This window comes from Artemia franciscana, chromosome 18, assembly GCF_032884065.1.
Source record: "Artemia franciscana chromosome 18, ASM3288406v1, whole genome shotgun sequence".
NCBI classification, from domain to species: Eukaryota; Metazoa; Arthropoda; class Branchiopoda; order Anostraca; family Artemiidae; genus Artemia; species Artemia franciscana.
The window spans coordinates 29,330,007-29,345,827 of NC_088880.1; the positions used below are offsets into that span (position 1 = coordinate 29,330,007).

At 34.4% G+C, this 15,821-nt stretch overlaps 1 protein-coding gene across 2 annotated transcripts in view; it reads left to right on the forward strand.

Moving 5' to 3' along the window:
• The window catches only part of LOC136038846 (uncharacterized), a 75,225-nt gene that overhangs the window by 53,066 nt on the left and 6,338 nt on the right, over positions 1 to 15,821 (forward strand). For both annotated transcript variants that reach the window (XM_065722273.1, XM_065722274.1), the window contains exons 5-6: positions 3,758 to 4,886; positions 7,475 to 7,695. In XM_065722273.1, the coding sequence (XP_065578345.1) occupies positions 3,758 to 4,886; positions 7,475 to 7,695 (1,350 nt within the window). The remainder of the gene's footprint in view (positions 1 to 3,757; positions 4,887 to 7,474; positions 7,696 to 15,821) is intronic.

Genomic DNA, 15,821 nt, shown 5'->3' on the forward strand with positions numbered 1-15,821 from the left:
ATTTCGTGACAACGTGCTTTTTGTTTGGCCACAGAAAGATGGGAACACAGCTTTTTCGACGTAATACCTTAAATTAGGCATCCTTTTCCTAGACCACACTGCCTTTCTATGACAAAACAAATATAAGTTCAAATGAGGATAAGTCCAATTATTTAGACGGTAAAAATAAGTACACAAGTTAAGATATTTCGATCACAGTAACAGCGATCGTCAACAGTAGAAATACTAAAGTTTAAAATTAGGAACTAACATATGTATTACAAGACAGAATAATTAACTTCCCGTTCATTAATTAGATTTTTCTGAGACTAGATTTAGAGACTGATGACGATCGCTGTATATGTGATCGAAAAATATCTGGACTTTTGTACCTGCGTTCACTGTCTAAATAAACGTACTTATCACCTTTTGAACATTTATTTGTTTCAGCACAGCTTTTGGCATTCTATAAACTTAGCCTAGTTATCTTGAGCTGTATTTCAATATAGTCCTAGAAAGGGAATCTGACGTTTTTGCATAGAGCTTATTGTTTTATGTGCGGTCAAACAAGTACTAAAACCAGGGCTGCCGAGAGCCATCATGACCCACCTTCGTTTAGGGGTTTTTCCCTCCATCTTCTCCTTGGTATACCACCATCAAATCAAGAAAAAGGATTGGACGTAAAAAAACCTATACCTGTATTCTTCATTGCTTTTTTTTCTGGACAAGAAAGTGCAGTTCATCCTCTTTTCTTAACTTAGGAAATTCGGTACTTCTGTATTATTAAGAACACACTCAATAAGTGAAGTTATACACACTTCATACACCGTGAAGTGTGTATGAAAACATACACACTTCACGGAGGTAGTTATTCCAATCGAAAACTGGCTTCTTAGAAATACCCAGCTCTCGTTCACACCAGGCCACATTTGTCAATTCGTAAACCCAGCAATAAGTAAAATGATTTGCAGCAACAAATGGTATTCTACTGTCAGCAAACCACGTATTTACACGCAAAGTCCCTTTTTTCAAACATGGGCCTATTGTTACACTTCCAAAAATATTCTTTCTCGTAAGAGTGTATCCTGGAAGTCATGTTGTGTGCATTGACGCATTGTTTTGGTATGGGTAACAACCCCTTATCCTGGAAAAATATTATCGCCTCTTTTTCAGTCTTTGGCAAATCCCAAATCTTCATTTCAAAATCCATGTTCAGACACTATCTTCTATCACCATGCATAGCAAACTAAATTGAGTTATGTCTTTGTGGCTATGAAACCGGGTTTTCGCATTGTAGTTTGTTTCACGAAAGAACATAACTTCACTTATTGAGTGTTCTGAATAATACACAAGTACCCGAAATTCTTACCTTTTCATATTCACAAAATTCATAGTTATTGGTATTTCAAAATTATTTATTTCGAAAGAATAACCGCCTCTCTTCTTCATCGCGAACAAAATAGCATGATCAAGGAAAAAGCGAAGACCAAAAAACAAACGCGGAAAGTACAACCAAACCAATTAAAAAAAAAAAAAAAAAAAAAAAAAAAAAATTAAAGACCAAAACTTAAAAGAATTAAATTCAAATACCTAACAACAATAAAGGGAGTTATTTGCCAGTATCCGCGATTTGCACAAAATCCAAACAAATATGAATTACCATCGACGGATACGAACGAACGTTAACATTGTTAACTTGCGTAATGGACCAACTGGTGATGTAAAATCGGTCCAAAAAGTAATGCACATCAACACAACCAACGAACTGATGTATATAACATAGGGCCATGCCCAGCCATTAGGGTATGGGGCTGGAATACAGTTAAAATACAAGCAACTCTTGAAATTCAACAATCAAGTATTTTCTGAATGTAATGAATTAATTTTTTTATAATGGTGTATCGTTCAGAAGAGGGTTAAACCGCACTGTTACACAAGCATGCACATGAAAGTATGCAGAGAACAAAGTCAGCAAACTTATTGTTTAGAATATTTCCTTACATTAGTGAGGGGTGGTGAGTTACAAATAAACCGAAATGAAACATAAAATCGGTTATTTCTTAGGAAGATTAACCCTCAAAACCAACTTCAACAACACATCAGTTTAGCCCCTCTTATTCAGTCAGTCTACCCGTTACAACATTGTGTCTTTATCGAATTCAGAAGATTTTTATTCAATGGCTTTTTAGAGTCGCTTCTATTTTAAATGCATCCCAGACCCCTTACTGATGCCTAGGCGTAGCTCTAGCCTATACACAAAAGTCTTTGATTTTTTGGTAAGTACACTTGACCGCTGTCGGTACCAAAGCTTCCAACATTCTAATCGGTACTTGTATGATATATCCCCTGAATCTTAAGTTGTTGAGCCATTGACGCACTGTAAACCCGTTTCTTCGCTTGTTTCTTTCAACTTAACGTAAGAAATGATAAAGGGAATTGACAGAATAGATGAAAAATATAAAATTTGGGCTATATATTTGTATATTAGCAGGGGAGGGGTAAAGTCTTTTGACAATGTGAAGTAAGAAAGCAGTTCTTACATCATAATGTCAGAATAAATGTAGCTAACACACTATGTATGCAGACCCGCTGTACTTTACCCCCCCTCCCTTCCTAATGTGCAAATATATAGGCTCGTTCAAATTCGTTCCTAAAGTATTATTTTTTTTTGCCATACTTATGTATATTTTATTAGGATTAACATAACTTCACTTCTTGAGATACAGAGGGTATATCATACAAGTGCCTTCTAATCTTGGTTCGTAAGCTTTTCTCCTTGTTTTTCAAACTTTTTTTTTAACTTAAAAACATCCTCTAGCTTGGGTATTCTACTTTTTACTTTGTTACGGAAAATCTATATAACATTAGTAGGATCCCCACGGTTGGTCGAAAATTCATATAAAGTTAAGATTAAGCAAAAAGGATTCCAAGACAGGCGTTGTCCTGCCCCACTCCAGCTTCAATACCCCGCCACTTTCAGACTCTATTTCCAGTTTCATTTTTAAAGTATGAAGAAAAGTAAAAATGAAATGAATTGTTTAAATACTTTTACAATCATTTATGTCTTAAGAAATCAGGAAAAAAGGGTATTTAATTTTAATGAACAGATCTTTTTATATACATATATGAATATTAGTAGTTGCAGGTGCCAGATCTAAAGAGAGGAAACGGGTGTGAAAAATCAGCAAAAAATAAGCTAAAAACAAATGGCACCAAACAGCTGAAGAAAGTTAAGGCTTTTTTTGAAGGTGCAGTTTATTTTTGGAATCAAAATATTTCTCATGTTTCAATTCTTATGGACAAACATAGGTCAAATTTAACTAATTATTTTCGTCGTTGACTTGGCAAAACTGATAAAAATGTGGCATTGCCTTAAAACTTGAGAATTTGGAAACAAACAAAAGAAGAATCTTAGAATATCCGTTTTTCAGGCATAAGTAGACCTACGGCTAATGAAGGGAGTGAGAAATGTTTTTATTTTGATATGTTTTATTTGTCAAAATTCTGTAGAATTTGGTAAAATTTGGGAATTTTTGTTTTTATTTGGTAGCCCTTGGTACTTTAAGTTTTTCAGAGAGTAGCGGTAATACTTCTTTGAAGATCTTCAGAATCTTCATTTCGGGTCAATCCAGGTGGTTGAATTTTGAAGTACAAACGTTCCCTGAATTTACTTCAAAGGGGTGGAAAATAAAGGGTCACGTGGCTTGTAGTAAAAATTTTTCTTAAAGAGCTGTCAACTAATTAGTATTTGCAAGATCAAAATAATGTTTCATTTCAGGTATTGGAGCAGGACTTGCAACAACACCTGGAATATTGATGACTTCAAGATATTTTGAAAAACGACGGGCCTTGGCCAATGGAATATGTATCTCTGGAACTGCTGTAGGAGGTATGGTCCTGCCTGCTCTAGTTGAGTTTTTGACATCCCGCTACACCTTTCGGGGATCAATTTTGATACTAGGAGCATGTATGCTTCATGTTTGTGTTGCAGCTCTATTGTTTCGTCCCATCGAGGTCTACCAAAGAATCTTGGAAGGAGATCCCAAGATGTCTGTATTGAATGCTGAGGATACTGGAAACATTGATGCGGAAAAAGAGGAAATAACCAGAGAATCCGTGGACGCAATCACAAAATCAGGAAGATTTTCAATAAGCCTGCATACCGAAGATTTTATTGTTAGCAATGATACAAAACTATCAGAAGGTTTACCTGATCCTAATTTTTTTGATGATAGTGATGAAGAGGAGAACCGCAGCATTGTTCATGATACAATAACACCACTGGTGAAGTCTAGACTAATGAAAAACATGAGAAATGACAGCAACCCTGTCCTTGCAAGAGGAAATTTCCCCGGATACTCCCCTGTAGTAGGTTTAACAAGGCACCCTAGTCTTCATCGGGAGGGACGCACATTCTTTGGAAGACTTGGTAGTTTGAAAAATGTCGCTTCCTTAAGAAATATAAACGAAAGCTCACTGCCTGCCGCAACACCACCGCCAATAACACCACTGCCAAATAGAAGACATGTATCCTGGTTACAGAGCACCAACTCACTAATGCACAGTGTCGTAGACCTGAATGTAGACAGTACATGTACGTTCAAAGATGAAATCAAGTCACCGTCTACGCAAAAGGAAAAGAAGGGACTTAGGCATTATATGAAATTTAGCCTTTTGAAAAATTATCTCTTTCTCCTACTCACAAGTACTGTAATGCTGATGGCAGTTGGCTGTCCTCACTTGCTTCTATACCTACCAGCTCATGTTACAGGGTCTATAGGGATGACGAAAACTGAGTCTGGAGTTTTACTTTCAATAACTGCTGCTTGTGACCTCGTGGGACGACTTCTTGGAGGATGGCTGGCTGATATGCAGTTCATATCCCGAAGTAGAATGTATTCTTGCAGGTGAGGCTTCCTTCTATTTAAGTCGCTGAACAATTTTCTTGTCTGAACTTTCTCTTTTTTAGATGTGTTTTGACTTTTTAGCTTAATCAAGAATAACAATCATAAGAAACCTTAGAAAAGAAGTAGTTTTCCTTTTAGAAAGATACATTTTATATCTTTCAGGAGGCAGTAGAGAGTACAGAAAGGGGATTTATCTTATTAGTGTATACCTAATACAACTACTAGACGGGTTTTATCCCTAATGACCAGTCATTATCAAAAATCCAATGCTGAATTTCTTTTTGTGTTTTCTTCAGGCATACTGGTCTACTTGGTAGTTCATGGTTAATTGCAAATTAATAAAATTGTGTGACTAGTGCACAGTAAAAAAAGTGGCACACAAGGCAATGAGGGGGTTAATTTCTGCCCTAGATTTTTTTGTCCTTCTCTCCTAGAGTTTGAAAAATACTCTTTTTGGTACTGTCAGTAAAAAATAGTGGATGAAAAAAAAAAAAAAAAACCGAACACAAACGGAAACAGTTGCGTCAAAAACAGGTGACCTGTTTCTACTTTCTGTACTATTTTTGAAAAACAGAAAACAGCTGTTTTATATAAAAAATAACAGCTTTTTTTTCTCCGTTTCTGTTTTTCTGAAAAAAAGAAACACTGCCGCCCTGCAACAAGTTGTTACTAATAATACTAGTATGATCATAACTGTAATTTGCTTAATGAGAATATTGTCTGTTGAAATTACATCTGTAAACTAAAACTTGAGTTCAACCGACAAAACCGTATCAGAAATTTCGTTAAGGGGAGGGGGGAGGAGGTTTACGAAAAAGAAACTTTACCAAACACATCAAAATTTTGTTTATAGGCATGTTCGCTACTTTTTCAGGATATAATACAAATTTCAGAGGGGGAGGGGGCTTCAAACCTGGTACCCCCTGGGTATGACTTTGTCAATAGATAAAAAAAAAGTACGTTGGGTCTTTATTGAGAGTGAAAAACTTAGCGTAATTACCAACATACAGGTCCAGTGATCACAAGCATGTTTTTATATGTTATCCCTAACCTTTCTTTTTTTACAGTGTGAGTAGCCCATCTCCCCCTAAAAGAAAAACTAACATTCCTAATTTGGTTAACTATATACATCTCTTTTATGCCATGCAAGCATATCGAGAAGAACTATCTCAAAGAACTTAGGTTCACCTATAATTTCGAAGCACAGAGGGATGGAGAGTTTACTTTCAAAATAATATGACTCAAAATAATTTCGTTTTACTGACCAAAAATGCTTAAAAAAAATTAATTTTTTAGTAATAGGCATATGTGTTTTTTTCGCAAATCTATTTGATACAAGATCCCAGCTGAATATGGTTTTAAAATCAACTAGGTTTTCAAAAAGTTGCTGCTGTTTATTTCTCCAGAAATAAAGAATAATTTGATTACATTACACATAAAAAACAATCGAATAAAAAAATTCAATTCAGGATTATAGGATAGTAAAGGTAAGATAAAGAATACAGCATTAGACTTTACAGTCCCTACCGGCGGTGCTGATCTCCATTTCTTGGCCTTTCAGCCAGGAAGTGTATTGGGTGGTTGGGGGCCAACCATCCTGTGCTTTCGCACACCCTTCCTGTTTACCTTCCCCAGATTTCTCCAGGTACCCATTTAGAGCTGGGTCGACTCTGGCTGAGCTTATAAGATAGTATACCTCTTTAAATGCCCCATTAAAACTAAAGAGCTTAAACTTTAAACAAAGAAGACGAAATCTTACCTCGGATGCTTTTGGAATGACAGAATTCAATTGGATATTCGGAACATGTATTTTCTTGGAATGCACATACAATATCTAGAATGTCTAACTTGACTAATTATTAGCATTTCTACGTTCCATATGTTTTAGTTCTATGTGATCCCATAACAGGCACATATACTGACAAGAACTAAAATGTTGTTTTCAGCTATTCTATATCATTATTACCATTCTTAAATCAGCTACGCAGGGCAATTTTTCTCGCTTGTCAGTTTTTTTAATGTATTTTAATCTTCGTTTACCGTGGGCTGTGGTTCGTTCCTTACTGGAATGCAGCTGCCACTGTAACTATGATCTTCCAGTACATTTATAACTCCCAAGCAAGGGTATTTTCTTGATACCTCTGTGCAGATGGCCAAAATGTAAATGAGTGTTTTGTGCGTGTGTTTAAGTGGGGAATTATTATTGATTAAGATTAGTAAAGTCATAACTATTTAAAAATTAAAAATAAATTTATAATGAAAATTGACCCTAAAATAGACCTCACCAAGGTCTCTAGGGACAGAACTGTTAATTAAAATCTGTTGCATTTGCAATGTTCATTTTTCTCTTATTGTTTTTCTGCTTTTGTCATTTAATAGATTTCTCTCTCTCTCTCTCTCTCTCTCTCTCTCTCTCTCTCTCTCTCTCTCTCTCTCTCTCTCTCTCTCTCTCTCTCTCTCTCTCTCTCTCTCTCTCTCTCTCTCTCTCTCTCTCTCTCTCTCTCTCTCTCTCTCTCTCTTACACACACTATAACTACAAAGCAGGGGCATTTTCTTGGAAACTCTGGGAATAAATTGTTCTTTTTTAGCATGTTATTGGCAGCTGTAACAGCCATCTTTCTCCCATTGGCTGAAACAATGGTTGGATTAGGCATTTTAAGCGGAATATTTGGTTTCAGTGTTGGCTCTTGGTTCTTAATGGTTCCTATTTTATTGACCGACTATCATGGAGTAGATGTTATACCAGCATCTTATGGATTAGTAAGGTTGTTTCAAGGGGGTGTTACACTAGGAATTCCTCCTTTGATTGGTGAGTTGTTTTTTTTTTCACATGAATTGAAAAAATTGTCTCTTTTTTATATTTGAAAAATTATATTAGTTGACGACAAGGATATATATGGAATTTACATGGAGTATTTAATCATAACTGCATTGTATGGATTAGTTAAGCTGTTTAAAGGGGGTGTTATAGTAGGAATTCTCCCTTCTATCGGTAATTTTTTTTAAATATAATTTTACTTATATCTAGAAGCAAAGATTCGAAAGGAAATCTTGAAAGTAATTTAGAATAGAATATCAGTTTATTCACATTAATCTATACATCGTCTATTGTACATTGCTCTAAAATTATAAGTCTACCAATGCAAGTACTACCACCACTATTACTGCTACCAACAGCTCACATCTGTACCAAGCAGCCTAGGTCAACACAGCTGATCGCACCCCCACCCAACTCAAACTATTGAAAACTTCCCTCTTCACACCCTCCCAAGAAGTTTTATTTGCATTAAAAAGCCTTCCCTACAACCTTTTCTCACCCCAATCAAGGATCCGAAAAGAGAAATTTGTCGTCCTTCATCCGAAACATGTGTCCTAGTCATGTAATCCTTTCTCTAATTATAGCCCTAGTAAGCGGGATAGAGCCACACTTTTTGAAGTCCTTATTCTGCTCTTTGAAATACGTTCAGTCGGACGGGTACCCGAATAATCCGTTAACAATTCTTCTAGAAAACATCTAACAAATTCTCCTCCGTTTTCTGAGTCGACCACGTTCCATAACCGTACTCGATCACTACCATTACTGCAACTCCAAATATTTTATTCTTTGATCTAAGACTTATCTTCCTATTCTAGGGAGGGGGGGGGGGGGTTGAAACCCCTGTTGAAATGTGACTGACTTATAAATTGGTTTTAAAATTGCAGGTAAAAATATATTTTTCCTAGGTAAATATATTATTTTTTTTACAACTCGTAAATTAGTCTTAAAAATGCAAGTATTAAATAACTTATTTGAGCCCATTACATATGGTTCACGGGAAGTAAACCCCTTCTTAATCATTTTGGTAAAATCCTCCCTTGCCTCCATAAGTTCTTATGGTATACTTCCATAGATTTCAAAACCTTGAGGGGCGGTGTGTGAAAAATTTAGGCAGGTTCGCCCCCATGAATTAAAGAAATAAGACTTTAAAGGAAGCATGTTAAATATCAATCTTTATGCTTTGGGATAGAAAAAAGTACAATTGGAGATTAATTATATTTTTATTGAAATGCACTTGCAGTCCCTAGAATTTGTAATTTGACTCATTAACATCAGTACTTTTATGTTCCAAACAGAATATAAATTATGTTCCAGTATTTTATGTTTAAGTTTTAATTTACAGTTCCGTTTCACGTCTCAGTTTCAGTTTATGTTCCAGTTTCTTGTGGTCACAGAGCTGGCACATGTCCAGAAACTGACTTCCAAGCAGAACTAATCCCGTAATATACTAAACTAATAAATTCTAGTGGGGAAGGCTAAGGACTCCCTCTGTCTATATGCTATGGCTATGTACTAATACAAGCTTGACGGTTTAAGGCTGAATTAAATTAAACCAAACTTTAATATCGAAGTGAACCTAAATATAAAGTTTAATATCCAATTTAGAAGTTTAGAAATCCATAATACATTACACTGTTAACCACATATGGCCAGTATATTTCACCGTGTTCCTTCCAGTGGCTCCAATTCAGGAAATCCAAGGGGGCAAGGAAATTTTTGTACCTTCAATTTACCCTTTTTACAGCCTTTTTTTTTGTCCGCACCTAAAGAACAGGATTCAAGAGGTTGACAACAGCAACAGCATTTTAAAAAAACGTTGTAAAAAAGGTAAATTGAAGGTACAAAAATTTCCTTGCCCCCCTGGCTTTCCTGAATGGGAGCCACCGGAAGAAACTAGCTGAAATATACTTGCCACATGTGGTCAACAGTGTAATGTATTATGGATTTCCCAATGTATAACTAGAAATGCCAGCCAAAAAATGCCTGTCAAATAATTGAATAAATAGAGAAGAAGGAAAGGTTCTTGATCCTAATTATCTACCCTGAGTCCTAATTTTAATTATCTGTCAATAATACTGATAGATATAGTAGCAAGAAGCTAAATTTAATCTCAACAGTGCATGATTTGATCAGTAGGATAATGCATTATTGACTTTTGAACGTTAAGGGAGCCAGTAGCCGGTGTAATGGACCTCAATAGCCAAAGGAATAACGGTAACCGACATGGAATTTAGATTCATAAATAATATCAATTGACACCAGGAGTAAGGAACTAAATTTAGGCCAACAATAGTTGAAGTAATGCCTTTTTCACTTTCTGATGTAAGGATACTTGGGTGATCTAATGATAACGTTGCATTTTCTTCGAAGCATTTTCGACTAATATCCCTGATGCGAGAGATGTCTCTTACATTTTAATTCTAAAACAAAATATGATCCTTTTAGGTTTTTCATTAACTTTTATCAGAAAAGTCCGTCTAAGCTTTTCATTTTTCTGTGGAATCTTATTTCTCGTCCGGTTTTAATTTGGTAGCTTCTTAGTACCGATGTGTTTCCAAGGAGCTTATATGTTTTTGCTCATTTTTCAACTAGGAAATAATTAACTTCTGCCATGGGAATAATCACGGAAAAGAATGATAGAGTTCATCGTATATTTTCCTTATGGCAGTTTGTTTTTCTGCTTTTTCTGCGGAAAGTTTCTTCATGTTTGTCAGTACCAATATGGGCTGCAAGTTAGTGTAGTTCACGCATTGTAGATCATGTAGATTGTAAATCTACTCTCTATTATGCATATTTACAGATTGGGCATATAATTAAGCTAGAGGTTTTTAACAGCTGTTCCTGAGAAACTGAGAAAGCATAAAGTAAAGTTTATTCAAATGTGCCAATTGGAGTTCGGGGGGGGGACAATTGCCTATTCCTTTCGTTAGTTGGCACTACTGAGTTTATTTGTATTGAAGTGAGTCAGGATTGTCATTTTTTTAATTTTGCAGAAACAATAATATTACAGAATTTAATTCTACAGAAAAATAATAAGGTTAGTAATTTGCACTTTTTAAATTCTTTAAAATCGAGCATAAAGAAGAAATGAATAATAGGGCTCTAATAAGATCTAAAAAATGCTAAAAAACAAAACAAAACAGTCCTTCATAGATGCAAGAAAAACCGAAAATATCTGACGTTTTTTCCCATTCTTCTCAAAAATTTGTTGCGCAGTTTAACGCATCTGAGTTACCGCAAACGGTATTGGTATTTCTATTGAATAAGCTGAACTGTCCTAATGGGGACTATTTCTATTGGAAGGAGCCTATACGTAGTAAAGATGCTAGATAATAAATCCAAAGGATCGCTATTTCTAAATTTTCAGAGGAAATTTTTTAGCCGCTTTGAATTTGCATGTTCTTATTAGAAATTCGTTAACGATTCTGAAATTGAAAAGGTTTTGTCGGGTTCATATGTTGAATTGAAAGATTGAAATTGAACTTATTTCTGAGAAATACACGTGAAATTGTGGTTCCCCAGTAGGGACGACCTAGTAAAAAATAAACCACTACTCATTATAACCAAAAATCAAAAACCCATTTAGAAAGATGTCTAATGAGAAAAATTGTTATTTCCTTTAGATTCAGGATTTGTAACTATTATTTCAATTAGTTTTAATCGTAATTTTTTTTTTCAAAACGTGCTTATGGATGTTTCAAGAAACAGCCTGAAATCTCCCGAAAACGGTATCGGATTAAAACAAAAAATACACCATCGGAATCGCCATTCCTGAAACCCCATACTAGAAATTTACAGCCCCCACCTTGAACAATAATACAAATAACAATTTCTCAGACTGAAAAAAAAACAAAACAATATGCTGATTCGAAGCAGAAATAAGACAGTTATTCACTTCTTTGAATATACTAATGTCCTCAGATGGACGTTTAATCCAGTGGTCACAACAAAATTTGTATCCTTTACGTTGGGTACAAATGTAAGATCTTTGCATCCTTTGCATCCTATGTATTCTTAATTAAATGTAAGCTAATTAATTTATTGCCAGGTAAAGCCTTTTGATAAAACAATGTAAATTTGTTGCGAGTAAGTGGTCATATTCGTATCCTTTACGTTGGATACAAATGTAGGATTCTTTATATATATTTTATTCCGTAATGTAGCTTTATTTTGCAAGCCGATCTTGTCCCATAAAAAAACATGTAAATTAATTAATTGATTGCCAGGTAAAGCCTTTTGATAAAACAATGTAAAGCTGTTGCAAGCAACTTGAGCCCTGACAGCAAAATTATAAGAGGGAATCCCCTTTGCAGAAGTGTATTGTTACAATTGTATAAATCTGTAGCTTTGTAAACATAATTTCTGAAACTAGAAAAACTTGTTAAAAATGCTAATCCAAAAAGAACCAAATATTCAAGCATTCAAAGGTATATTCTTTGTCTGATAGGCATAGACATAGACATAGACATTTTTATTTTCATCCAAAACATATAATTTAAACAAACGATTTATCATTAACGGCCACTCTTAAGACAAAAGAGTCCTGACTATGGCCGCAATTCTAACCACTATGAATCTGCTAAATCATTTCTTCATATCTTTACCCCACCCCAAAAAAAGGAAGAAAAAAATCCTCGGGGGGGTAAAAAATAATTAATATTAAAAACTAAATAAATAAATACCCTTTTCTCTTATCACACTTCATTCCTTTTTAAAAAATGGAATTTAACCATTCTCATGAATGATGCCAGACTTACTGCAGCTCTGACCGATTCTGGAAGGTCATTCCGGACGCTGACACCTATGTTCCTGAGAACAAATCCTGCTCTCGTTGTATTTCTTCTCTCGGGAGTCAAATCCTCCGAATTCCGGGTAAAATAAGGGTGATAAAACGAGTTAATTTTTAAAAAATCATAAAAGTGCACAGGGCTCAGGACTTAAATTTCAATGTTCAGTACGAAATTCAAGGCATATAAGATCTAGCTTAAGGCTGTGAGCCGATTTTGTTTCACCAAAAATTGCCGGTTAAAGCCTTTTGGCAGATTAGTGCGAGCAAGGTGCGATTAACTTGAACTCAGCAAAAAAAAATATAAGTAAACATTTTTTTTCCCGACAGGTAGTCCCATAAATGCTTAAAAATAGAGCAATAAAAATAAAAACTTGTATAACCACAAGTTTTCTGGCCTGAAAAATAAATCTTTACATACGATATGAACAAGAACTGTGCTAAATATTTGCCTCTATGGCTCTACCTGTCTTGTCGGATGGAAGAGATGGACTGCCGAAATTTTTCCTAGATTGAGTAAATTGGCTCTAGGCACATTGCAGCCATCCAATTGGTTGCTAAAAGCTATTGGCAGGTACTATCTGCCTATAAACAGAAACGCAAAACTGTTAGCAGGAACGGTTGACTCAATCTCATCCAAATCTATATAGGTACAGTAAAAATTAAAAGTTACAAAATTAAAAGTTATAAGACAATGGTTACAATAAATTACATTTAAAGTTACAAAAAAATGGTCTCCCGCCCTATCTGTGTCCAATGAGAACTAAATGACACTCAATTATATGGCGGCCGTTACATATTGTTCTGTGAAACTTTTCCTGAGAATTAAGTTGTCTGTAAATGTTACATCAAACCGTGGATCAACAACAAGACAGATGGCCGAATAACTCGTGAAGGAGCTTAAAAAACTCTGCAAGGAAAATTTTTGAAGTGGACCTTGGAAGCAAAGAAACTTTCTTGTTCGTAAGATCCTCTCTTCTATAATTTGGTGCAGGAAGCATTTTTGCAGATAGCAGCTTCAACCATGTGTTCGAAGGTTCTCAGACATGTTGAAACTCACGGTGTAATTTTCATCAAATTATGCTTCTTTTGGAGATACTTTTTTTTTACGCGAATTACCTCATGCTGACTGCTTTTGACGGGTAAATCGAACATTAATCAATTTTACAGCTCTGAGAGGCCAAACAATTTCAAAAAAAGATTAAAGTTAAAAACTTCAAAGTTCACAGTTTGCCTTAAGTTATATATAAATTATATAAATTTTGTTTAAGTTTTAATCCTAAATTGTGTTTTATTTGAAACTTATTGATAGATTTTATTTATAAATATTATTAATTTTTAAATATAAATTATACAAATTGTGGACATATTTTTATAAAACTATTGGATATTTAGCTATTTTGAGGCATTAATGCATAATAAAATAAGTATTGACGGAAACTTATAGAGCTTCGAGATACGCGGATAAGTTTCCTTCGGAGACCCTATATGTTTCACATGTTTGGATATATTGTGACTCAAAAGAAAATAAATTCAGAACATCAAATGACCCGAAAGAGTTATATTACCATTGTAAATTGTTTTATTTATTAATTTTTCTAAGTTTACTTTTAAGTAGCTACGTTTCGTTCATGTGTCTCTATTTGTGTATCTATTTCTTCACTCATAATTCTGCTCAAAGCATTGCGGCCAGCTCAAACAATAAATGAATAGCTATGTTGCTATTGGTGTAATATGCAGCGCGCATTCATATCAGATCCATCGAGGGGTGCCCATACCAGGCCGAACACCTACTTGGGGTGTTCGCAATACCGATTGTTCCGGAATGTGCGACACCTCCATTGCCCACTTTTCTAAGCACAGTTTTCTACTTTTTCTATATATGCTGCCGTGGTTAATGTGGACATTCACCGATGAATGTCCGAAATACCTTTTTTTTCTCCTTGGATTTAGTCAGCGTTGCCAGGTAGTTTTACCTAAATATTAAAAACTGTTAATGGTAGTAATAATTGGAAACAATGTCAGAGTAAACGGGTCTTGTTCCTTAGAAAAAGGCAGAAAATATAAATTAGCTAAGTAAAATATATGCTATAGTCCAATTTATAAGTTCATGGCAAAGGGGAAAGAAGGAGATGACTGTCCTGTATTTCCATGTTATAAAGCATGCTTTAATTCAATTGGTATTTTTTGTGACGTATTTTTGCAAGCAAATCACATTATGTCTTAATTTTGAGATGGGAAATAGCCCCACTTTTAATAAATAGGGTGTACTAATGCGCTGGACTAACTCATGTTGAGCAACAAATGTTGATTGGTAATAAAATACATTTATAGAAAGGTGAATAGCTCCGCTCTCTGAAACATGATTCGTTCTTTTGTGAGAAATGCTAAGCCAGTAATAAGTTACAACATTTATTACTAAAAGACTCTTTATTTCTCCGTTATGTAGCGTGTGATCCACTTAATTTTGCCCCACCCTCCCTTAGTCCGTCTATTTAGTCAATTTCATTGTTGCACAAATGTGGTGTACTCTCTCTTTTCTTATGGTTTTACCTCAAAAGTATATTTTTTGTATATGACGTTACCTAAAAAGAAAGAAAGAAAAAAAAAATAAATATGTAAGACGTTTGTAAATGATGGTCTGCTTAAACTAAGTTGCTACCGTCACATCATAAGTTTTGTGTGAGAATTGCATTGTTGTGTAAGATATATCAACAAGATGAAAACATAAAAAAAATGAGTATATTATATTAAATTAATTGTAGTAGCCAAGGAATTAAAATAATTTCTACTACTTAGCCTGTTCAATATCAAGTAATATATTGATGATATTTTATGTTAATGAGACCAGCTAAATTTTATATATTTCTAGCCAAATTATGAAATATTTCTTTTAATTTGACATAATGTTTAGTGTTTTATTAGTTAATCTTTATCTTTTTCTATAATGTTTGTTTCGTTTCTGGTTCTTTCGTCCTATTTTGCTTTTCAATTACTCAACGAGTGTAATATATTCTTTTTATTATTTGGGTTATAAATAAATATATTATTATTAAATTAATTACTGTCATTTCTTTATCTCACCTTTAATTATTTCTAATAATTGATTAATAGCCAGGACAACAAATTTTTTTCTTTCCAAGTAAGTACAAGGGTGCCCAGATTCGCTAAGTGAATAGAGAGATATCTTTTTATTTCTTTTTTTTTCCAAAACAACTTTAATTGAATTTCCAATTCGTAGAAAATAGGTTAAGGTGTTTAAAGGGTAGAACTTTAAAGGATAGTTTAAAGGATAGATTAACGACTAGCCATTAGAAATCAATTTAGTTAG